This window comes from Epinephelus lanceolatus, chromosome 21 (genome assembly GCF_041903045.1).
Source record: "Epinephelus lanceolatus isolate andai-2023 chromosome 21, ASM4190304v1, whole genome shotgun sequence".
NCBI classification, from domain to species: Eukaryota; Metazoa; Chordata; class Actinopteri; order Perciformes; family Serranidae; genus Epinephelus; species Epinephelus lanceolatus.
The window spans coordinates 15,177,727-15,203,138 of record NC_135754.1 but is presented as its reverse complement, the minus strand read 5'-3'; the positions used below and the strand labels follow the sequence as shown (position 1 = coordinate 15,203,138).

Sequence of the window (25,412 nt, the reverse complement as noted above, 5' to 3'; positions counted from 1 at the left end):
TATAAAACATCAGTCAACTGTTTTGACAAGGCAAGCAGCAACCACCAGGGGTAAAGAAAGCCAGTGTAGGTCGTTTTAGCTGCTACATGCTGGCTTCAATACGACGGCAACAAAAAATGCATTGAAGTCAATGGGGAAACCTTCAAATTTCCTTGAAAAAAACAAAAAACAAAGGGTTTTTTTTTAATTCACAAGAAGTTAGAGTCTCAGTTGCATCAGTAAAACAGATGAAAGCTTACAGAGAAGTTTTGGGGTGCTTGCCTTGATCTACAGATGTCTCAGCCTATCACACTTGGGTTGCTTCAGCCTCACACAGGTTCTACCACATCACCCTGAATTGGATTATCTGGCTCCAAACGACTGGCAGGATTGTTGCACGCATTAAACCCAATATTAGGCTTCAAAAATTCCCTTCAGTACCCTGTGACATTAGAAACCAATGGGGGATACACAGATGTGCATCATGTTGTTCTGCAGTCTTTGGTATGAAATTACAGAGATGTGTCAGATTAGCAAAAATTAGAAGCGGCCCGTCCTGCCAGATCTATCCTGTTATCATTTTCTTCTGTTCCCAGTAATCAGGATTTACTCTGCTGGAACATGTGTAGTCTTGCAAAGCCAGACCTGTCAAACACTGTGCAATTTTTAGAGAAAGCACTAAAGGGGAAAAAAAGGGCTGTTTGTATTTCTTTAAACGAAACATACTCGTCTTGGGTGGCACTGAGCCCAGAGGCAGCAACGGTGCGCTTAATGATTGATGGAACTTTTTTTAGTGGAACTTTTGCTTAAAAGACATTAGTGTGTCGGTTGCTTGCTCGGAGGTTATTATTTCTTGCACAGCACTAAAATGAAATGTGAAGATAGGTCTGGCTATGCGAGACTAGTTTCACGTAGCAACCTGGATTTTGAAAATGGTAAGATGCAGGAAGTGTTTTACTGTTTGAAATAGGTGGCCAATGAGCCATTAACAATATGTTGCCTGCTGGCTAATAATAACAGCGTTTTTTTTTTTTTGTATATAATACCAGCCGTGGAGCTGAGAGTTCAGCAGCTAAGCAACTGTAATTTAAGTACACAAATTTTTCCCTAAAAAAAAACCCCAAGCAACTCATAAAAACATCATTGTTCCACGTTCATCTTGACCTTACATGAGGTACTATATGCACAGACACCACACAAACCAACAGAAACATCACAGTCTGGTGAATAAATAAGGAAAAAATGCATTAAGACCATCGAGTTCAGTGTCAGTGACCACAGACAAACAGCAAAGACGGACAGAAATGCCTGTACAGCTTGGTAAAAACATTCGGGTCAAGAGATTAAAAATTGTCTTCAGAGAAAAGGAGACAGAAGCAGCTCAGCTATAAGACTGTTCACTGAGCTCTAGAGTTTAGATTTGAAATATCACTGCTACTTCAGTGTTTAAATTAGAAGTACTTTTAAATACATACTACAAAGTACATATAACTACAAAGATCGTATAGTTTAGGATGGCTATGTGCAGTATGTGCGTGTTTATATGTGTTTCTAACATCCCACAGCATTGCCGTTGACCTCCGTGGTCCTGACAGGGAGCGGGCTCTGAGAGGGTGGGGCTGTCAGAGAGGGAAGACGGATGTGGGGCGGCTCCATGGAGTTCCCTCTCACTGTGATGTGGTCCCATCCACCCTGAAAGACAGAAAGAGAAAGACATCAGTGTGTCTAATGCAAGTTAACATATTTGGATTTAAGCATAAAAAAGGACTGAACAGCCCCCTAAAGCACAATCCACAGTCCAAACTATTATACTTTAAGTTTATAGTGTAGAACATCTCCTTTATATCCAATACAACGGCCTACATCAGGTATAATAAAATATTTAAGGCTTATGCAAATTAAATTCAAGACTGTTTGATACCCTAACAGCACTCTCACAGAGTTTAATTTCTATGGTGTCTTACCCCGATGCCGTAGTCCCACGACTGTCCTTTAGGCTCCAGAGGTTGGACTCCGAGTCGATGGCACACTGTTCCACAGCTCAGGCTCTGGCTGCCCTGCACCTTGTCTGCTATGATCCAAACCTACCCCACAACAATAAAACAAAACCAGAATTACCACCTCACGGTTCTGTGTCTCCAGCAACCAGTCAAATTGTAGCTTACAACTATTTCTGTCTAGACTTGTAAGACCTTGACATAATTTATTAGAGTATTAAAGGAATACTTCACCCACAAAATGACCTTTTGTAAATCAATTAGTCATGCCGTGCTGCCTTGAATTTGTGAAGAAAACTTTGTTCTTGTCACATGCCTCCACGGAAAATGCCAATCATTGATTTATTGATTGATTGGGGACCACATTTAATAGCAGCAAAACTACATCAAAACATCTGTTTACAGACTCGTGCAGTATAACCCAAGAATCATTTATCCAGTTGTATGCTCTGTACTCGCCATACACGTGTATTTTAGCTAAAACCTTACTATTTAAAACTGAACTGAAAGTGAAACTTAGCTCTAAACTAGACACCAGTACTATGTTTTTTTAGTGAAATATTAAATGTATGAAAATGGGACGGAGAGAGACGGATGGACAGACAACCCGGAAACATAATGCCACAGCTGTCGCCAGTTTGGAGCCATAAAAATCAAACAAACAACATGCACAGATTGTTTATAACCTCATGCGCTGACACATACTTTTTAAAATATATTCATTTTTTAAAAAATTATTCTGATTCATGTATCACAGCAGCGTACTTTCATGTTAGAAGTTTCAAATAATACAAAGGCAACTCACTGGCAACTCTGACCTTCAATGCCCCCTTCAAAAATCTATAAATAAATAAACAGCCCACAGCATGCTCATGTTTGCCAACCCAGTTTTTCAGTGATGCTTCATACAACAAAGAATACCCATCAGGACAAAAAGACTCATTACTGCAGATATATCGAATTGAATGGCTATTATATCTATCATTTACTTCAGAGTAGACAGTAACAAAAGTGAAAAAACAAAACAAAACAAAAAACAAAACAACAGTGAAAAAAGTTGTCCTGGTACTGACCTGGTCCAGAGGCCCTACAGAGACCTTGCGCACGTTATTAGAGATGTGTTCCCAGGAGGAGCCCTGAGGGTAGCTGGGGGTCACACCCTGACGATACCACAGGTTACCTGGATGCAAATATAGAAACATTAATGTCAGGCATCTATTTATGAAATTAGTGTTTGCACAAAGGTGAGCTGTAAATACAAATGCAATCGCTTTACCATTTTCATCTACAGTGCAGACTGATGTTCTCCCAACAGACACCTGCTTCAACTTCTGTTTGACCGGGGACGGGATATGGTACCAACAGTCTCCTGCAGAGGGAGACAATATATTACACTGTGTATGTGAAAACAATCTTTGCAGCATCAGAAGCTGACAAGTTTTGTTTCCCTAACTCTTATGTTTTAGATTCAAATCTGACAGTGGCATATTTCACATTCTCTGCTCCTCCCACTGACCTGCTGGGCTCTGTGGAGAGACAGATCCCCTGTAAAAGGCAGAACCATCCTTGGCGATGGCCCAAACCTGGCTGGCAGCTCCGATGGAGATGGACTTGAAAGGCTGGTCAGTTCCCACGTGGAGCCACGAGGATCCCTGAGAGACCAACCAAAGGATGTTAGAATAATTATCTCCTAAGTACTCTGAAAATTGATTTTATTGCAGCTACACTGGAGGTATCTTTGCATTAGCTACTTATTAACAGAGTCCTACTGCACTTCTGTCAAGTTATGAATGACAACTGTGTCAGAAAAGCCTCCATTAGGGTTAGAGTAAGGAAAGGATCCCTCACTCTGTCCAAAGCAAGGAAAGACAATGTGCCCATGCTCTGTTCAGTTGCAATGAGAACAGAAAATGGCTGTGAGTGTTGATAGGTGACTCATCGAATGGTGTTAAACCTGTTCATGGGGTGTCTGTGTTTGTACAATTAGTAAACGTGACTCACAGCGGGTGTCAGTGCGGTGACTCCCAGTCTGCAGAGCACGTCTCCCTTGTTGCTGATCGCCCACAGAGGAACCACGTCCACACTGCTCTGAGCTGTACAAGGCAGGATGGTCACATCACTCAGTGATATTGGGGGAACTTCTTGCCAGGGTCCTGTGGTGGTCAATTTACATTTCCTGTGCAGGAGGAAAACACAATGCTCACAGCTGCCCTTGACTGCAGTACCTCCAGTTAAGCTATATTAACCCTTTTTAATTCTCAGCCACTAATTTGGTTATTTAAAAGCAGTTTAAAGGGACAGTTCACCCCAAAATCAAAATACATATTTCCCCTCTTACCTGTAGCGCTATTTATCAGTCTAGATTGTTTTGGTTAGGGTTGCAGAGGGTTGGAGATATTGGCCGAAGAGATGTCTGCCTTCTCTTTAACATAATGGAAACTAGATGGCACTCGGCTTGTAGTGCTCAAAACGCCAAAAATACATTTGAGCAATGTCTCTTTCTGTCTTTTCCAAGTCTTATTTTGTGTGTTCTTTTATTGTTACTGGCATTATTTTGTTCTACAATGACCTTCACGTGTCCACACTTTCTTCACTGGCTTTCATCACAAGAGTTAGTTTTTACCAGTATGTATGGTATGTTAGTTTTTACCAGTAGTATGGCCAGACTAAAGTGATGCTGATACTTGATTGATAGAGATTCTCAATGAAACCAAAGACAATTTTCAGTGATAATCAGAAGCCTGCTATGTAAAATGAAGCCTTACTAAATCTCTTAAAACGCAGCTTTAATTACAGACTTTTTTTTTTTTTTTTTCAAATGCCACATGCTCTGGCTCTGTTGGTCTTTCAGCAGTCAGTATCTTTGTGTTGAGTTTGTGTCTTTTTGCTCTCAGTATCTCATTTGTAAGCCTTAAAAATTTAAATAACTGGAGAGATGCTCCTTTTCATTGGGTCCTACACCTCTGTCATAAAAAACTTTGCTAAGTAGTGCCTATTCATTAATCATTAAATATATTTTCCCACACCATTCCACACTGACCAAAAGATCAACTCCAGTCAGACCTCCTTCTCTCTGCTCTGCCTCCTCAGCTTAATCTGACAAAACCTACAAATGTCAAGTCCACTCTCAGACTGCTCTTGGACCTCTGTGTACCTGCTAAGCAAATACACCGAAGAGACTAATATGACAGTGTTGCTTTTTATAGTACCTGGCCCATCGCCTGCGACGCACAAAGTCCTTTATCGTTTTATAGCCATGATATGACCTGCATGGAGAGACGGAAAAGAGGAAGGAAGAATTACAGGAATAAAATAAGTAACTGAAAGTCACCACTATGAGGTTTGCATGGTTTGAAAAAACCCTTGCAGGTGGGTTTGACGGATGGCAAATGAAACCTACGCTGGAAAATCAGCTGCATATTGCCAGCCTTCTCTGTCTGTTCCCCCGGACACACTGTAGTCGATTGCCCAGTCAGACACCTGGAAACAGCAAACATGGTAAGTGAAACACTGTGAACACATCTGTATTTCTGGCTACACACCTTGTCTGTGATAATTCAAGACCAAATATTTATAGTTTAGTCAGAATGGAAGGATGGTGGGTAATCTGTGCACGACAGGACTGGTTTCAGACCAGCACAGGGCATTTCCTTGTGTGTTATGTGTAGCTGTACTTACCCATGCCCACTGAGGGGAGGGGGGTTTCATATTTGTCTTTGTGCACTCATGTAGCCCTGATGCATCACTCCACATGTAGCGGTCTGTGGGGAGCCCTCTGAAATGAACCAAACACACTTTAAATGAGTCAAAAGTGACTTTATACTTCAAACAATCGGAACAACCTGTACTTAAGCTGAAGTAGTAATGTTTGTTTTTGATGTTTTAGTGAAAAAACATGACTGTAATAATGTTGTGCTTATGTAAAAACTCAAAACTTGGAATCTCATCAAACTGCAGTGACAGGTAGTCTTAGAGAGTGGCAGTGCCTTTCATTTTCATGACATGTTTAGTGTAAACAGTAACAACGTGATGTGTAGTCACCGCAATTTCATCACAGTTAAATGTGACAATTTTTTTAGACTCCTGCTGTCTGTGTAGACACAGGCCACCATGATAGACTGGAAGATGTAGACAAAGCCATTATGCTGCCAAAGAAATCACTGCAAATATTTCACCAACGTTTCTACCGACAGAAACTAGACAAATGTATTTCAACTCCCCTCTTCAAGGATTTTCCTAAAAAACAATTTGTAGATTCGTACAAAAGTATCTCCTCGCATCTCAGTGCTGCCGGAGCAACACTGAGATTGTTGCCTCTACCTGTTAGTGTAGCCTGTGACAGGGTTCCACCTCTGGTTCTCATAGATGTAGACACTCTTGACATCCACCTGTGTGTAAATGTTATCTGTGCTGCTGGCCAGTCCCTGGAAGAAGCCTCCTCCGTAGCCCCCAGTGTGGACCCAGGCAGTGTGGTCGTAGCCAATCCCCCACACTATGCCAACACTGTTACACTCCACCACACGGAGGTGACCTCCAACCTGCCGCCAGAACCTGGAAGGAAAAGATTATAAATAAAGGCTTAGTGATTAAAGGGTGGGTCCATCTGCGTTATTTTATGGGTTGTTCAAATAAAAGATAGAAAAATAAAACCTACATCAGGTCACATGGGAAAACATATTTACATTGGGTTGGGGAAATAGCATTTTTATGCTATAACATAGATACTTCAACCAAAATTTAAATGTTTAGATTTGAACACGTAAGGATCACAACTGGGAAGCTAAAGAATTAATGAATTAACGAAAAATAACAGACCTGGCCTTTACAATAAAAAGACAATATGGCCAAAAACAAAGAAAACTTTGGCAGGATACTTGTTCCCCTGCACAAGTGTTGGGTATTCTTACATCTGGTCGCAAGGTGTGGGGTAAGGCATGGCCTCCAGACCAGGAGAGGGATCACTGACAAAGATGTCCCCTTTACAAGTGATGGACCATATGGCTTGTTTGGAAGGAGGACCCTGGATCCCCCTGGAGTCACAGCACGAGACACTCAACAACGCCAGCTTGAGAGAGAGGGAGGAATGTGAAGGCAGACAGATCGGGTCAGAGAGGGATGGGAGACACAAATGAGATTAGACAGAAAGAGGGCAATAAAAAGGGAATGGTAAGGATGTGTGTGTATCTCATACACAAATCTAAATCACTTAGATGACTGGTATGCACCAGGTTGTTGTTCTGAAACTAAAAATGCTGTGCCGTATCCATACGTACCCAATCATGCATCTCTAGCTCTGTGGCTGCTGCTAATCTGATTGGCCACCTCTGTTTAGTCCGCTCTGGAGTGTAGATGGCAAAACTGTGTTTGAAGTCATTTAGCACAGGAACTAGGATGGTGACCTCGTTGATGAAGGCATGAAGGTACTGGAGAGAGAGACAGCAGAAAGGGAGGAAGAGAAAAAAGTACATAGGAGGTAAAAAAAACAACAAAGTCAATAGAGGAAGAAAGAAGAACAGAAAATCAGAAGTAATTGCAAGAGAGGAACAGCAGTAGTGATTCATTTGAATGACTTGTTCCATTGCCAGAGGTCTCCATTGTGTTTGCAGGTACAGGCATTGTGACAATCTGACCTTGACAATGTCAAAACAAATACTTTCCTCGAGAAGGCTTATGAAACTGCCACATATTGTATCGACACAATCTAACCCACCCACACACACACCCGCCCACACACCCACCTACCCACACACACACAGACACACACACACACACACACACACACACACACTTCTTCCTCACCTTTTTCTCCTCATAAAAGTTGTAATAGATGAAGAGGATGCCGTCCTTGTTGCCCTCTGGTCCTGAGAACTGCTCCAAGGCAAAATGAACATCGATCCACTTGTGTGGCTTCCAGTCTCTCCACCACTGCATGGTTCCCTTCTTCACCCACACAGACTGCATTGTGGGGAAGTGTTCAAGCAGAGGAATAAAGTCACAGACGAGTTAGGTAAGACAGAAAAATGCCACACAAAGACAGACACAGAAATAAATAGAAAAGAGCAAATATCCTGAAGATGGCAGGTCATAGTATACTCCAAGTACCTGTTCTATGGCTTGTTCATAATGTCTGAAATTATCCATCTCTCTTTTGGTCCTCTCACTGAGTTGCTCAAAGATTTGTTTCCGCCAGGCTGCCGTCTGGGCTGGAGTAACAGATAGACTCATGGACTGGACTGACTGGACCAAAGCTGGGAGGGACACAAAGGAAAAATCAATAACAAAATGGACTGACCTAAGTGCACCACAGGTTCCCTGCAGACTCAAATGCACTCGTGCTAGCTTTGTCTTCAAAGATAAGATGTTACATGATGTTATTGAATAATTATGTTACACCACATCATGCAGCACACGAGTTGTTGTTTGTGCATAGTTAGAGCTCTCATTTACCTCCAGAAAAGCCTAAATTCTTAAAAGCACTGAATCAATTTTAAGAATCTCCTCCAGAGAAAATCAAGTTTTAACCCTGTTAACATGTCCATATTGTGTTTTTTAATATGTTACTAGACATTTCATGAGCGGATAAGAGCCAACAAGCACACGGATTCAGACAGTCAGGGTTTGTTATGTCACAATCCAAAGGAACCAATCTCACCAACTTGAGGGATGGCGCATTAGCTTTAACCCTAGTGTAGTGCGTCCAAATTCACACCTGTTCTTCTCTGTGGATTTTCTCCACGACCATGCGTCATAGCGAGAAGCCACACATATCACGTGAAACAGCGGAACTGTAGCTTTCCGAGAAGGCCAAGCACTTGTCGGTAGTCCAATGTTTTCACAGCGAATAAAAATGATAAAGTTACACTAAAATGATGTATAACAGAGCTTTCATACAGCTTTGCACATACATTACTCTTGGATGGATTACTCGCGAATGCAGGCTCGCACAGAAATGCCACGCATATCACATGAAAGCGCAGGACTAGAGCTTTCCAGGAATACCACACACACCATTGTGCTTTCATCCCATCACGCTATAAATACAGATTGATTGTCTACAAAATAAAAACCTGACGAATTTCTTTACAATCCATTATAGAGATCAGTCACTTCATATAGTGAGGAATATCGTATCTTACCACGTCTTAGGCTTGTGTGTGTTTCTCCCTGTCTATCCACATTTGTAGTCCAGCTTTCAAGATGCAAATATCTCCATATTGTCCAGTTGACACTCCATCAAACTTTGTATGACAAGACCAGCCACTTCACCTTTGCGCACCCAGACAACTGCAGCCTAATTATGCATACATAACAGGGCCGTAGTCACCATATACATTGAGGGGGACACGTGCCCCCCCACCAATGCCCAAAATGTTCCCACAGTATATAACTGAAACTGAAAAACAAATATTATCTTGGAGGACATCATTGCACTTGGTTGACTATTTTTCTATTATCTTAGATGTAAATATTGCATGTTTCTTCCAGATAAAACACATTTTTGACTTGTGAATGAGTCAATGGAATTTCTTGCAATAATGAAAAAATACTGGCAATCATGTCCGCCTGGCACAAACCACATGTTTTGGACAACTGTGAAGTGACAGAATGTCCCAGCATCATGGTTCTTATATTGCCAGATTCCAGAGAGTCCAGAGAAAATGTAAGAATTTAGTCACACGGATTTGTTTTTTTTCATTGATATAAAAATCAATATAAAATACAGGCACATAGAAGGACATGGAATGATGGCAAATCTGGTTAGCCCAGATTGTCCTGAAAAAAAAACAAAACAAGATATAGCATGTGTATGTAGCCTCTATAATGACTGTGATATGAGCTTAAAAGTAAAGGCAGTAAAAATACCCCAAAAACGCCTAGGGCCCAAAGGGTTAACTTGTCAGCGCTGGCGATCAGGAACAAGGTTCATCTAACATTTGCAACACATTAATAGCTGTTTCACATGGCTCATGTTATTTATTATTCTTTACAAGGAGAGGTTTATGCGTTTGATGAGCAGAGTGAGGGTGAGCAGATACACTCAAGCTGCAGCCAAGTGGCGGTGGGTAGGAGTGGGGGTAATTTGCAAATTTAAAAACTGTTGCATACTAAATGAGGCAAAGGTGTAGAGCTTCATCTAAGCCATTTTAGGCACGAGATTTTTTCAAGGACGAAACATCTAAATATATAATTCTGATGAACAGAGATGGGATTTAAATGTTAAGTTTTTGACTTGGGCCCCCATTTTCCCATGTTTTTATGTCTTAATGACTGACGTGAATAACAATTTTTCATATTGGTCCTGTATGAAGAAAGAGGACTGCAACCAGCAGCCGCCCAATGCCCAAATGTAACCAGATGGAGCAATCGCACACAGTCACTGTACATAATATAGTTATTTTTTTACCACAGACAGGCTCAGACTGTTATTATGAGTGTCTGAAGTGTCTCTTTACCTTTCGATTGATTTGGTCTGTTTGTTATTTTGTCTAAGCTGTGCAAATTGTAGTACATTTTGTTGGCACAATTTGGGAATGCAACATGAACCTTTTTTTTTTTTTTTAAATTTTCCTAATCTTTTAGATAACACTAAATGATGTTATCTGTACTTCAACACATCAAACTATTCCCAGTTCCCCTCTCTCCAACTCTCACTCCACTTTCCAGCATCGTCCTCTACATCTCATGAGATCTAAGAACAAGACTTCAAAACTTAGAAACAATAATGAACAGACTGGATTAAGCGACACACATAATAACAATCTAAGCTTGTCTGTGGCAAAAATAACCACTTTTAATGGACACACAGTGATGGTGCACAGTTGCCCAATCTAATTACATTATGACCATCGCACAGCTCCTGGGTGCAGTCCTCTCTCAATACTGGACCAATTTCAAAAACTGTTGTTAACATCAGTCACTTAGACACAAAAACATGGGAATATAGGGGCCAAGAGGAAAAAAGTCAAAGTTACCCTTTAAGCAATATCAGGAGAGGAACTTTGAACTGAAGAAATGTATAGTCAGCTCATTCCATTACTAGACAGCTGTCTCATTTAACTCACATGAGGCGTTCAAGGAGCAGTTGAACCAGTTGAGTTGGGAGTGACTGTCCACCGAGCAGCCGCCTGCACTGACCCACGCCCACAGAGGGTGCTCATCTGTCCCGTACGAATCCTCCATGGCCAGAGTGTACGTGGCCACTGAAGACAAGCTGCAGGTATCTGCTGAGTCCACCACTGCCCCAGTGGGGGCCTGCTGGACCTGTGCCTCTTCCAGATCAACGTTACTCCACTGGGGGTCCAGAGGACCTCCCGACTGGCTGGGGGAAATAGCTACACCAGCACTTGGGGCTTTGTTCTCTTCTTCTCCAGAGATGGGTTCCTCCTCCAGAACAGCCGGAGCACCCTCTCTTGAGGTCTTTCCTGGTTCTCGGTCGGAGACGAGTTCAGAGATGAAGCTGTCGCTTGTGACTTTAGGAATGCGGGGTTTGGGGGTCTCAGTTGTTTGGTCGGAGTGGTCTGTGGGGGCATCAACAAAGGACTCTGGGGCGGTGGAGGCGACAAGGCCGCTAGCTCCATCTGTTGATCCTTTCTCTGTGTCTGACTCCATATCACTCGCTGCTGACGGAGCACGCACCTCACCACTGAAGTAACATCCAGCACTGTGACATGGAGAGACAAAGAATGATGGAATTTATTTTGTTTTCTCGGCAAACATTTAAAAGTGCATATAGTATGTTGACATAATAACCTGCTTTAAAAAGGCATGTCTGTAATCTAGTGTAACTGCTTCCTGAATCTTGCAGTGATTGTAATTTAAGCACATTTGCAAAATAGTTAACTCTAATAACAGCACATAATTCTAACCATGTAATGGCACATGTTTGCTCTGTTATAAAACTGTGACTCTTAAAACTGTATGTGATCTGTCTCTACTTGTGTAATCTGTCTGTATCCATTTGTTTGTCTAAGTGTGTGTGTGTGTGTGTGTGTGTGTGTGTGTGTGTGTCCACCTATGCAGGCTGCTTGCGCTGGCACTGGAGTGGGATCTGTCTCTGTCACGAGGGACGCTGATGACCCTCCAGGTTTTCCCACTCAGTTCACTAGAGGTCACTCCTTGTCGGAAGTACACCGCCCGATCCTCACAGCTGATAGCCAACACCTACACACAAAAAATATCGGTTGACCTTAATTATGTCCACATCCCATTCCTCTGCACTAAAAGCCACGTAGCAATGCTAAAAGTAACCAGCAGGGAGGAGGGTGCTTGATTTGGAAGTTTTTTTTTACACAGGCTGTGATGTCATATGGCTAGAATTCACCTGATCGTTGAGTCCTACGTTGATCATGATCATTTCTCCCACCATGCTGATCCAGCCGGAGCCACAGGGGTTGTGGGAGTTCACGCCACGTCTGAACCACACCTGGGAAAGCAGGAGAGAGTGGGGAGAAATGTTCTCTTTAGCATGACACACATTTGCTTAAACACTCTGGTTAGAGTGAAAATACACAAGTTTTTTTATGCTTTATCACCATGTAATGTCTATAGAATAATGACACCATCAGTGCTTGGACTGGTTCCCTCTAAGCCTTGCTTTCACTATGCAATTCCTTCTGACACCGAGTGCAATCTCCCGGGAAAATTACGGCTTAATTTAAGGCACAAAGGAAGTGCTTAACCATCGCGTAACCAAAACAGGAAGAGGGCTGATAGAGGTTTCACATTTATTTCTACATGTTTGCAGCAGTATTTTAATCATGCAGTCTGTTATTTATAATTTCAGAATTGTCTTACTTTGTTGTCTTTGGTCAAAGCCCAAACAACGTTGACCCCCACGGCTACATGTGTGACACCCATGTCAGGACTGGGAGAGTCAACCACCGCCCAGGAGGTACCTGACATGAAAAAAAACAAAAAAACAAAAAAAAAAAACCATATTCTCACAACAGACCATAAACACAATCACACACAAACCACATCCTCTTTCCACCAGTGAGCCAGTGTACCTTTGGGGCAGTCTCTGCCGATGCCCTCCCTGACGATGAGCTGCCCCTCCCACAGCACCGCCCAAATCAGATCTCCTGGGCCACAGCTGATCTGGACCACCTCCCCGGGGAGAGGAACCTCCTCCCAAAAAGAGCCCTCAGGATTTTGATGATAGATCCCCTCTCTGAACCACACCTGGGGAGAAAAGGGGGGTTAGATAATCAAGAATGATAACAGGACAGTAAGCCAGGAAAAAAATCTATCTGCATCACGCGATGCAAATACAGTTGTTTATGTGATGTGACAAGACTGCGAGTGTGTGATCTTGCTATGGGCATTAACAAGGTCAAATAAAAATAATACAGACACACAAACACACCCTTAGTATGTGTGTGTAAGCGTGGACTTAACATAAAATCTTAAAATCCAGTAGATACAGTTAAAGCTACAGTTGGTAACATTTATAAAATTAAATTTGTGAGATATTTGGAATATGATTTTTTTCACAGACTACCTCTCAAGTAATGCTGTCAGAACATGGTGACAGTTTCAGCAAATATGACAAAAAGTTATTTTTTACTACCTACAGCTTTAATAAAAGGTTCTATTTTAAAAAGCATGACAAGTTTTATGAGCTGCATGACATCAACGGTTCAGTAATGCAAACTGCAAGTTGTGCTTACATAGTTAATTGCCTCAATAAACTATGTTGTATTACTGTAGTAAATAACTGACTGATGGTTATTGCTTTACTAAAGTGGCAAACACCAGAAAGTGTGTCGCATTATGCACAAGAGGACAGTTAAATATTGTTTTCCACACTTTCGCTGACTTAATTTGTGCAAATTCTAAACTAATCAAGTACATACAAACCTAAGGTTAAGGTGTGTGTGTGTGTGTGTGTGTGCGTGTGTGTGTCTGTGTGTATATGTGTGTGTGTGTCAGCTGTACCTTTCCCTGCAGAGACACAGCCCACAGTGACAGCCGACCTCTGGGTTCCTCGCTGATCTCCCAGCCTCCACAGCTGATGTCGCTGAAAGGATCTGGTAGAGATGTCTGCTGCGAGGGGATCTGTCAGCACACACACAGGGAGAGAGACGCAAGTGAACAAACTGAAAGCTTGATGCACACACAAACACACATACCGATCAGTAAAACCCACCTTAGCCCAGGTGTCCATGGCTTTGTACCTCCTGTAGCGGAGCCATCGCCTGCGACGGACACAGGAGTTCCACTTCTTGTCCTTGGTGTAGGTGGCGGGGAAGTCTATGGCGTAGGTCCATCCCTGCAGGTACAAACACATCAATCATTAAAACCAGGCAGGAACTGATGCTGAAGGAGGGAGATGCAAGCAAAACTAATGATTGGACACTCACCCCTTTCTCTGTGGGCTCCCCCTCAAAGTTTTCGTCTGCGTACCAGTCGCCCTCCCACTCCCAGCTGCTGGAGGGAAGCTGGAAGCTGTCCAGAGGTTGGTGTTGCAGACCTGTGACGTCACTCCATTGCCAGCGGTCACTTGGCAGCAAACGCTCTGAGAAACCATCGACAGGATTCCATCGCTGACACAAAAACAGACAGACAGACAGAGGTGACACAGGAGAAGGGTTTTTTCCCCTCATAATCCAAACTAAATGGCTTCCCTACCCATTTCACAGTTCGAAAAATTTGTGCCAAAGAGTAACTGTGGTGACATGGTGAGCCGCACCCTCGACAGGAAGTCACAAAAGCAACCACTGCAGAGTGTTGACCTGACCTGACCTGTGTAAGAATCTGATGGTCCAAAATATTTGCAACCATTCACAGGAAGCATGACTCTAATCTGTATATTTTCTGCTAACTGAGTTATATATACAGTATACTTTAACTGTGTGTGGTATTTTGCTTAACAACTGGTTCAACATGCTTCTAATGGCTTGTGAAGACGAGCGGCTGACAGTGTGATTGACTTAGCAACAGAGGAAGTGGGACACTGCTGTATGAGGATGTTGTCCTTTCACAGTCACTCACTCACTCATAACACAAGTCCAAGGGGAACTCCGCGTTTTCGATTTCACTCAGGATACTTTGTGCGGGAAAACAAGGATCTAAAGGCATTTTTAACTTGCATTGTGAGATTAAAAATACCCTGGCTTCCCTCTGCTGTGTATTTTTAACTTTAATTTAATTTTTTCTAGTTGAGACCCACTTGATTCTCGTAGGTCTCCTCCTGGTAGCGGACCGACAGGTCAGAAGCGTGGACGTTCAGGTAGATGCTGTTGTCGCAGGCGATGCCCCAGCAGCACTGCTGAGCTGCCGTCACCCGCTTGAACTCCATCTGGGCATCACGGCACTGCTCCCACACCTGCCCCGCCGTGGACAGGCTGTAGACCCGCCCGTACACATCCACGGCCCACAGCAGGGAGACAGGCATGGTTGCACCGGGAACCTGGAGAACAAGATGAAGAGAGAGGGTGATGTGGGAAATGTAGCTTTAAAGTTACATTATATTGTTTCCCTTGAATGAATGACAATATTGGGCATCTGTGACAGGATGTGAATTATTTTATACGTATTTACAAGCAAAAGCAACATTGAAAGCTTTGTGATACTGCCTTAAAGTTCAAAGGGTTTAATAAACGCTTCCTATAATGGACCCAATGGTGGGTCTGCATGGTTAGGAAGGTTCAGGGGAAGAGACGAGCAGAGGGCACCAAATATATTTACATGGGCCAGAAGATAAAATTGGAAGTAGCAATGTTATGATGAAGAAAATTAAGTGAGAGGATGAGATTTCATTCTGTTGTAAAATAACGTACAAAGAAACATACACTTGGATTGTGAACACAATTATTCAAAGTGTTAGGAGGAGAAAATATCATACCAAAATGAATGACCCTGCAACCCAAAGAGCCAGGACAGGCAGTGAGCCAGCATGAACAATATCAGGACCCTGACACTGAAGCTGATATTGCTAATTTCATTATTTCACCTGGGGCGGGGCAATATATCGACATTGTGATATCAGACTAGATATCGCCTTAGATTTAGGATTCTGTAAGTGTTGTCTTTTCCTGGTTTTAAAGCCTGCATTACAGTAAAGTGATGTAATTTTCTGAACCTGCCAGACTGCTCTAGCTGTTCTATTATTTGCATTTATCCACTTAGTCATTATATCCACATTACCGATGATTATTTAACTAAAATCTCATTGTGTAAGTATTTTGTGAAAGCACCAATAGTCAACCCTACAATATAGCCACAATATTGATCGAGGTATTTGTTAAAAAATATTGTGATACTGGATTTTTCCCATATTGCCCAGGTCTAATTTCTCCTGTGCTTTCCCCACTGACATGTCAAAGTGTCTTCTGTGGCATTTTGTCCAGCAACTTCATTTGTCTTTCATTTTAATTTATTTGTACTGGTGGTCATTTGAACTTCTCCTTTATATTGTTATATATTATTGTATATACATTTTTCTTTTTACTTTGTTTTTCATTTTTCTTTTACACTTTAGTTCAGTTTCAGTTAGTTTCCCGAGTGGTTTCCTTTTTTTTAGTAGTTATTTTTAGTGTTAGTATAGTTTTTATTACTTTCAGTATTAGTTGTCTTTCTTCTTTACAAAAAAAACAAAAAAAACAACAACATCATAATACAGGAGTTATTTGTCGAAGGTTAGATTTAAGAAGTTCGGAATATGTAATACAATACAAACACAACACTTTGCTAAGGGAACGGACTTGACACTTGACTAGACATCCCAGTCTCAAGCAAATGCACCGATGCCTCCTCATGCTTGTTATGCTGACAAATTTGACCAAATTGACAAAGACTAACACTAAAGACATTTCATGTATATTTTCCTTTTTATTTAAAGGTCCAGTGCCCAGTGTAGGATTTAGGGGTATATATTGGCAGAAATGGTATATAATATAGTAAGTGTGTTTTCATTAGTGTAACCAGAAAATAATAATTGCTGTGCTTTCATTACCTTAGAGTGGGCCTTTCTATCTATATACAGATAACTAAAATGATTTTTAAAACCTAACTAGTTAACTGTATTTACCTTAGTGTACATTATTATAGATCTATCTATTCTTTACCTTAATTTGTTCAGCTTTGTAGTCCTTGTTTTTGGCTGTTATGTCTTTTTCTGTGTAAATACATTGAGTGAAATGTAAAAAACTGAGTCAAATTCCTTGTATGTGTATGCATACTTCGCAAATAAAGCTGATTTGGTTCTGAACTTTTAACCTGTGTGTATTTATAGCACAATACATGTACTGTATATGTGAGCTGCCAGTTTAACATGGGTAAATGCATTACCTCTAAAATGCTAAACATCCCTCTTGGAGCACAGCTGTACACAGTGATCAGGGTCATGTGTTGAGGTGGCACTGATCCATGCTCACTGTGTTTTCATGTTTGTTTACACCACTTCTGCTCCACTTGTCAGGTCTGACCCATTTTATACACCCTGCACAATGTCATCTCAACATCTAAGCCTGCATGGTTAGTGTTAAAATGAAATGAAATGATGGTTAATACAGTTAATGCAAGGGGTTGCTCAAAGCTTGCTCTAAGTAGTCTCCATTTCACAACACTGCGTAACTGGCAGGGATGCTGCTGCTTAAAGGCGTATCCTCTATCACCTACATTCACTATACTGTACACTACAGTCAGCTCACAATGATTATAATAGTTTAAAATAACAGATACATATACGTTTTAAGTACTGACATGGTAAAATAAACAGCATTATGTTTGTTTAAGCGTGACAGTTGTTTCTGTTTATCAAGGTAGCTTCATGTTAGCACTGCGCCGACGGCACGAGCTACAAATTAGCCTCATTACCCTGCAGGTGTGAATGAAGGAGCAGTGACATGTAGGCTGTAATGCTCCACACACACGCTCACCGTACAGTAAAAACAGCTTTAGGCTTTAACGACAACACTCAGCTTGCTTTTGGTGCAGGCTTACAGGCTTAGCTCTCTAGAAAGAGCGAATTAACAAGAGTTCAAACACACCAACCTCGAGCTTCCTCTCATACACGGGCAAACGGCGCAGCTGGGACGTCACCGCTGTTCATTCAGCAGGTGGAAATGAATGAACAGCTGTCTAAACCATAATGTGCCCAGTACCCTCCGATAATCACATCATAATTTCTCTCCTACGTGAAACAGGAAGTGGCCGCTGTTTCTTCGTTCCTATTGGCTGTTTCCGCGGCAGTAGGTGTTTGTAGATTTAAGCTCCAGCAGGGGGCGCTGCTGGCTCATCCATGAGGCGTGTTCACTCAGGTACTGCACTGAAGGACATTTTTTAGGTACTTGTACTCTACTTGAGTATTACAGCTCACAGTACTTTATACTTTTTATTCCACTACATTTGTCTGACAGCTGAAGTTGTTTAATTTTACATACATACACTTTTGTTTCTACTCCCATTTTCACAGGTTTAAGTTCGAGATCAAAACTTATTTTCATGCACTCAGTAGATATGTTTCTTTCAAATTTGGGTCACAAAGTTGTTTAAAATCCATGTCTGTGAGCACTTCTCCTTTTCCAAGATAATGCATCAATCTGATAGGTGTGGCATATCTGTCTCTGATGTTGTTTTCTTGAACTTGGCAGTACAGCCAACCAGCCTCACAACCACACAAGTCAGTTACAATAATGAACTGAACTTCTCTGAGATGGTTTCTGATAGTTTGTGCAAAAATTCTTCGGTTGTGCAAACCAATTGTTGCATCAGCTGTTAGGGTGACTAGTGTCAGTTGATCTTGCAGGCTAAGACGCTGTTTGTGGAAATCAGTGTGGTCTGTGGTTGTCAGGCCGGTTGGATGTACTATCAAATTCAAGGAAACAACATTGGAGATGGCTTATGGTCAAGAAATGAGCATTCAGTTCACTGGCAGCAGCTCCACTGGGGACATTCCTGCAGTCAGCATGACAATGGCACGCTGACCTAAACCTGTGAAAGATGGGAGCAGAGATAAAAGTGTTACGTTTACATTTCTGTTTAGTATAGATGAGGTCACCAGTAATGATGATGAAGTTGTAATTTACCCTGAAACAAAACTAAGAGGAGAAAAATCAGAATCTGATTAATTTCCAATTAGATTACAAGAAATTTGTTTTGTTTTATTGGTGCACTATACTACAGGAGTAATGCTGCTGAGGCTGTTTCCTAGGAGAACAATAGCTGATGAGGCAGGGGCGGACCAGTTAAACTCAAAGGGAGAAAAATCAGCTAGCCTCCTCTCTAACTGTGCTCCAGGTCAACATGTGTGTTATAGGAAGACACTGCAAAAGAAAATGTTTTACCTAATAGTTTTATCTTATCCTAATATGTCCCTCCTGTAGACTAAGTATGTTCCTGTTGTTCTGTGTGAAATTTCCTCAGTGCTGAGACAAACTAGTTTACACTGATTAACAGATACCTGTGTGTAAGTTCTTTGAGTACTCAGATTATATCTTTCATTAGACGGTCAAGGAATTCCTGAATTCAATTCAGCTTTGTTGTCACTCAGATGTCTTCATTAGCCCACCGCCCTTTGTTTAAACTTTGCTCTGAAACTTGATCTTCAGAGAGAATTCTGCAGCTTTGTTGTGACCTCCTGTCTTTACTAAGCAGTAAATAAAAACTCATCTGACCCAGCCACTGAATAAGACCTGAAGGATTGTTTTTTTCTTCCTCAACATACAGTACAGGCCAAAAGTTTGGACACACCTTCTCATTCAATGCGTTTTCTTTATTTTCATGACTATTTACATTGTGGATTTTCACTGAAGGCATCAAAACTATGAATGAACACATGTGGAGTTATGTACTTAACAAAAAAAGGTGAAATAACTGAAAACATGTTTTATATTCTAGTTTCTTCAAAATAGCCACCCTTTGCTCTGATTACTGCTTTGCACACTCTTGGCATTCTCTCCATGAGCTTCAAGAGGTAGTCACCTGAAATGGTTTTCCAACAGTCTTGAAGGAGTTCCCAGAGGTGTTTAGCACTTGTTGGCCCCTTTGCCTTCACTCTGCGGTCCAGCTCACCCCAAACCATCTCGATTGGGTTCAGGTCCGGTGACTGTGGAGGCCAGGTCATCTGCCGCAGCACTCCATCACTCTCCTTCTCGGTCAAATAGCCCTTACACAGCCTGGAGGTGTGTTTGGGGTCATTGTCCTGTTGAAAAATAAATGATCATCCAACTAAACGCAAACCGGATGGGATGGCATGTCGCTGCAGGATGCTGTGGTAGCCATGCTGGTTCAGTGTGCCTTCAATTTTGAATAAATCCCCAACAGTGTCACCAGCAAAACACCCCCACACCATCACACCTCCTCCTCCATGCTTCACAGTGGGAACCAGGCATGTGGAATCCATCCGTTCACCTTTTCTGCGTCTCACAAAGACACGGCGGTTGGAACCAAAGATCTCAAATTTGGACTCATCAGACCAAAGCACAGATTTCCACTGGTCTAATGTCCATTCCTTGTGTTTCTTGGCCCAAACAAATCTCTTCTGCTTGTTGCCTCTCCTTAGCAGTGGTTTCCTAGCAGCTATTTGACCATGAAGGCCTGATTCGCGCAGTCTCCTCTTAACAGTTGTTCTAGAGATGGGTCTGCTGCTAGAACTCTGTGTGGCATTCATCTGGTCTCTGATCTGAGCTGCTGTTAACTTGCGATTTCTGAGGCTGGTGACTCGGATGAACTTATCCTCAGAAGCAGAGGTGACTCTTGGTCTTCCTTTCCTGGGTCAGTCCTCATGTGTGCCAGTTTCGTTGTAGCGCTTGATGGTTTTTGCGACTCCACTTGGGGACACATTTAAAGTTTTTGCAATTTTCCGGACTGACTGACTTTCATTTCTTAAAGTAATGATGGCCACTCGTTTTTCTTTAGTTAGCTGATTGGTTCTTGCCATAATACGAATTTTAACAGTTGTCCAATAGGGCTGTCGGCTGTGTATTAACCTGACTTCTGCACAACACAACTGATGGTCCCAACCCCATTGATAAAGCAAGAAATTCCACTAATTAACCCTGATAAGGCACACCTGTGAAGTGGAAACCATTTCAGGTGACTACCTCTTGAAGCTCATGGAGAGAATGCCAAGAGTGTGCAAAGCAGTAATCAGAGCAAAGGGTGGCTATTTTGAAGAAACTAGAATATAAAACATGTTTTCAGTTATTTCACCTTTTTTTGTTAAGTACATAACTCCACATGTGTTCATTCATAGTTTTGATGCCTTCAGTGAGAATCCACAATGTAAATAGTCATGAAAATAAAGAAAACGCATTGAATGAGAAGGTGTGTCCAAACTTTTGGCCTGTACTGTATATTAGTGTCAAGTGTGCTGTGGTAAATCAGAGTGCAGTCAGTGCTCAGTATGTGGTCATGATAACAAGTTGCTCCTGTTCAGCTTGTTAAATGTTAAATGTGAAATAAAAAGTTTAGATTTTGCAGCATCACTAGAAAATGAAAAGTTCATATGTGTACTTGTGAGGTGCATCTGATGTAGGCACTCCTTCCTCACTAACACTTATATTTTTGTATCAGTTAGTCTCCTTTTCCCCCTATTTTTAGCACATGAATGTGCAAGTTCTCTTTGCATCCTTAAAGGTCTAGGTCTAGGTCAAGTATGACGCTGAATATATAAACTGTGTGTACTTTGACAAATGACTAAGAAGAAATCTTGACCCCATGGTTGGACCAGTCGGGAACCCCTGGTCTAATGTCTAGGATTTAGTGGCATCTAGTGGTGAGATTGCAGATTACGGAAACTACCGTACAGTGGCCGACACAAAAACACAAAGGCCGATCTAGAGCCAGTGTTTGGTTTGTCCATTTTGGGCTACTGTAGTAACAACATAGTGCACTCAGTGAAAGAGGACCTGCCCTGCATTTAGATATAAGATATAAAGGGCTCATCCTAAGATAATGAAAACACAAGATTCTTATTTCAGGTGATTAAAAACGAATGAAAGCATGGCTATGAATATTTTATATCGATGTCCTTAAATCCTACACAATGGGCCTTTTTTTAAAACCAAATTTAAGATTTGACTCATTTTGACAAAAAGAAATTAATAGACAGATAAGACTGCTCAATGACATTGAAGGCCTGATATTTATTCAATTAAATGTAAAACTTTTTGACACTTTTTAAGGACTTGCAGACACCCTGTCTTAGATATCTCACTGTTTCTAATCGTCTTTATTGAAATTTAAATGTTTATATGGCAATTAGTTTGATCATATTCAACTATGTTTCTAAAATCACAGAGTAACAAAAGGTAAGGATTTTTATCCCTGTCTTACGTGAGGAGGTAAAATTCATATTTTTACAGAAAACAAAATTGAACATGAATTAGGCAGACTTTTACTTTACCTTGTTTTATTGAGAAAAAAAGACTACATTGGTCAACACAGTGGCAAGGTACTCTGAAGAAAGCATGTGGCACTAACTATGAGTGGGTTCACTTATACAAGAGAGTGGGTCTATGAGGATCAACAAACTGTTCTTATCAGTCAGTTCCTCATCATACATTTACATCCTGTAAAGCAAATACATGGCAAAGAGTCCTCACAAAACACGTAATACTTAGATTTTAAACAACGACCCACTATTCATACGATGCAAATGTCTACCACTAAGGTACATTTTTATTTTGCATAAACTGTGCACGGTACACAGAGTCTACATTAAACAACAGTGAAACCACGAGGAGTGAAAAATATTCCCTTCATCAAAAGGTCATTTTGCCCATTTAAAATACATACCAGCAGTCAAATTAAAATCAGTGTGGGATCATGAGCTCGGTGACTATCGTATTCAAAGGGGCGCCTTCACAGAATGGACTTCTGTACACTTATTTCTTTTTATTTAAATATCTCATACAAACTTAGTGTATATAAATAGCCTTCTCGTTTTAAACAGTGACATACTGTTTTGCTTTCACTCTAATAACAAACCCTTTTCCCAACACGTCACTCTCCCTTCATTCTCACAGCCTTTGTATATTGTAATGCCTCTTAAGAAAAGAAAGACAAAAATAATTGTAATAAAAAACAGAAATAACAAGATATATATATATATATATATATATATATATATATATATATATATATATATAATGTGGCGAGTCAGGTAGACAGCCTGGATGCTGGTCTTCGTCGTCAGCATCAGGTCACTATCATTTACATCTGGATCTCTTCATTCTGTATTCAGACACTGCACTGACTGCAGCACAAACAAGCCTGAAAAGACCTTATGACACTACGCATCTCTTTTGCATCTTAAAGGAACAGTTCACCCCAAAATGAGGATTCAGGTTTCTATGTCTGTGTTTGCATGTCAGTAGAAACTCCACCAGGGACCACCAGACACACAAAGGCTTCAATAGCTTTATCTCAGTCTTGTATTACAACGCTAAAGGCAGTTTACGTCTTCAAATAAATATGTATAAATGTCCCCAAAATTCCTGAGAGATGAGGAGAAACTGGAAATTGTTTTATTTTTTACCACTTTCTATTAGCGTAAAAGTTCCTTTCAGTATTCTAAGAGAAGGACGACATGAAAGTGTTTACTTGTTTTAATTATTTCATCAAGTTTAAAGTCATAATATTTAATTTTTTCATGAAATCAAATCCCAGTTTTCCTACTATTTATGGTCAGCATTTTTTCTGCAATAGCCATTTAATGTACATTCAGTAATTATCTTTTATATACTATAGTAGGTTTTAGTAGTAGTGGCGGGGTCCGCCATTCCGGCACTGGATCCTGATTGCCTTGCTATGCACAAGGGATTCAAAGGAAACAATGAGTGTAATCCAGCACAATTTTATCTCATTGATATAAGCCTCACTGTTTATTGTTCACTCTCTTTAAACTGTATCAGAGCTGTTATTTCCTACTGCCAAAGGAAACACATCGTCAGCAAGTTGGTGACTCGCCAAAGTCTAAATTTTCATTTTGGGATGAAATATCACTTTAACATTAATTATTGTCTTTGTACTACAAAACTTTTCAGAGTGCACGCTTCTCCATGTGTTGATTATGCAGTGTATTCCCTGTTGCTAATGTAAAACACACACCGGCACAGTCAAACACACTTGTGCCAAGAAACAATGGATCCCTTTGATAGAGCAGACTGGTACTGAGAGAGACTAGCATGCAGGCTGGTGAGATGTCAGGTTGGGGTGATATTCAGTGTGTAGCAGGGGGTCCCAAGTTGCATGATTCCCCTGAAGGCATGACAGCGGTGAAAATCCTTATCTGGTGTGTTAGATGACTGGCGCTGATCTGTCATTCGTGACAGTCGGTCTCAGCTTGACCGTCGCAAACGGATTCCCTCCTCTGCAGGAAGAAAATGAGAGAAAAAATCATAACGCTGGTAAAATGCCTTCGAGTCCATCCTCGTGTTGTCATCAGTCAAAGTTTATTTAATAACACACATCTGTGAAACTCAGTGAGTCTTTGTTAGTTGTGTTAGGTCACTCACCCTAAAAAGGGAGCCTTTGCAGTCCCATTGACTAAAGAAACCTGTTGTCAAAAACAGAAGAAAAGACCCTTCAAGATCCAGCAGATGACGAGAATAAACACACAACATTAAACACACACACCACCACAGTTACCACAAATCCACACCCTCCATCCAGCTGTGAAGAAAGTCAGTGTTGTCAGACTGGTTTGTTAAGATTTCTCATCAACAGTTGTCCCCCTGCCTCCCTCCTTCCCAATCAGCGCAGCGGAGCCTTGACATGTGTACATAAGCTGCAACCTCAGACCTCAAAGAGTCTGGAATCTGGACAATCTAGAAAGGCTGGTGAGAGACACGCTCCTCTTTCTCTTACTTAAGGAGGATGATAATCTTATCACCTGCACAGAGCTAAGTAGGCATGGGGACAATAAAGTTTAGAGAACATAAATGCCCTGAAGGCTCCTTTAGCACATATTTGCTCTAAAATGCTGTAAAGAAAGTTTATAGGAGTGCTACGGCGGTTAATAAATATGTCAGAGGAGCTTAATATTAACCCTTGAGTTTGTAGTTTAGGATCAGATCAGAACATGCATTTAAATTAAGACTTTATCACTCATTAATTCAGTGTGCAGGAGCTGATAAAGAGAAGGAACTTACTGAATAGATTTTATTCTATTTTTCAGATGCAAATCTTTATAAATTACCTCTATTATTAAGCTTATAGGTATGGCCGTCATCACATTGATTACTAAGTGCAGAAAAACATGTATTACCCTGCTCGTCCATTAGAGAGCAGACAACATCCAGGAGTCACAGAACATGGAGCAACCAACAGGCTTTTATTCCCTGAGCTCAGTCTTTCAGGAAGCACTTCCTCCAATGGCTGCATACTGAACAAACTCTTACTTTTTTTTTTTTTGAATAAATTATAAACATAACAATAATTTAATTTGAGTTTGTTGATTTTCTGGCTTAAAACACTGGTCAAAATCCT

At 41.1% G+C, this 25,412-nt stretch overlaps 2 protein-coding genes across 3 annotated transcripts in view; both read right to left on the bottom strand.

The window, feature by feature from the left end:
- Positions 1–1,311: 1,311 nt before the first annotated feature.
- On the bottom strand, positions 1,312–18,128 carry tecpr1a (tectonin beta-propeller repeat containing 1a). Its single transcript, XM_033611618.2, has 24 exons — positions 17,973–18,128; positions 15,148–15,387; positions 14,339–14,521; positions 14,125–14,247; positions 13,914–14,033; positions 12,983–13,157; positions 12,771–12,871; positions 12,298–12,399; positions 11,989–12,137; positions 11,039–11,637; positions 8,079–8,224; positions 7,776–7,931; positions 7,250–7,399; positions 6,884–7,041; positions 6,297–6,527; positions 5,655–5,751; positions 5,377–5,456; positions 5,186–5,242; positions 3,978–4,152; positions 3,493–3,628; positions 3,253–3,345; positions 3,050–3,156; positions 1,944–2,063; positions 1,312–1,671 (listed from the first exon to the last, which is right to left on the bottom strand). The coding sequence occupies exons 2-24, from the start codon at positions 15,370–15,372 to the stop codon at positions 1,531–1,533; spliced, it is 3,624 nt and encodes a 1,207-aa protein (XP_033467509.1). The 5' UTR covers positions 15,373–15,387; positions 17,973–18,128; the 3' UTR covers positions 1,312–1,530.
- Positions 18,129–22,305: 4,177 nt separating this feature from the next.
- baiap2l1a (BAR/IMD domain containing adaptor protein 2 like 1a) overlaps positions 22,306–25,412 on the bottom strand; it is a 37,947-nt gene continuing 34,840 nt past the window's right edge. The window contains exons 13-14 of one of the 2 annotated variants that reach the window (XM_033612206.2): positions 24,440–24,480; positions 22,306–24,294 (exon numbers count right to left, since the gene is read on the bottom strand). In XM_033612206.2, the coding sequence (XP_033468097.1) occupies positions 24,222–24,294; positions 24,440–24,480 (114 nt within the window). In that variant the 3' untranslated portion in view covers positions 22,306–24,221. The remainder of the gene's footprint in view (positions 24,295–24,439; positions 24,481–25,412) is intronic. The other variant, XM_033612207.2, reaches the window with a different exon arrangement.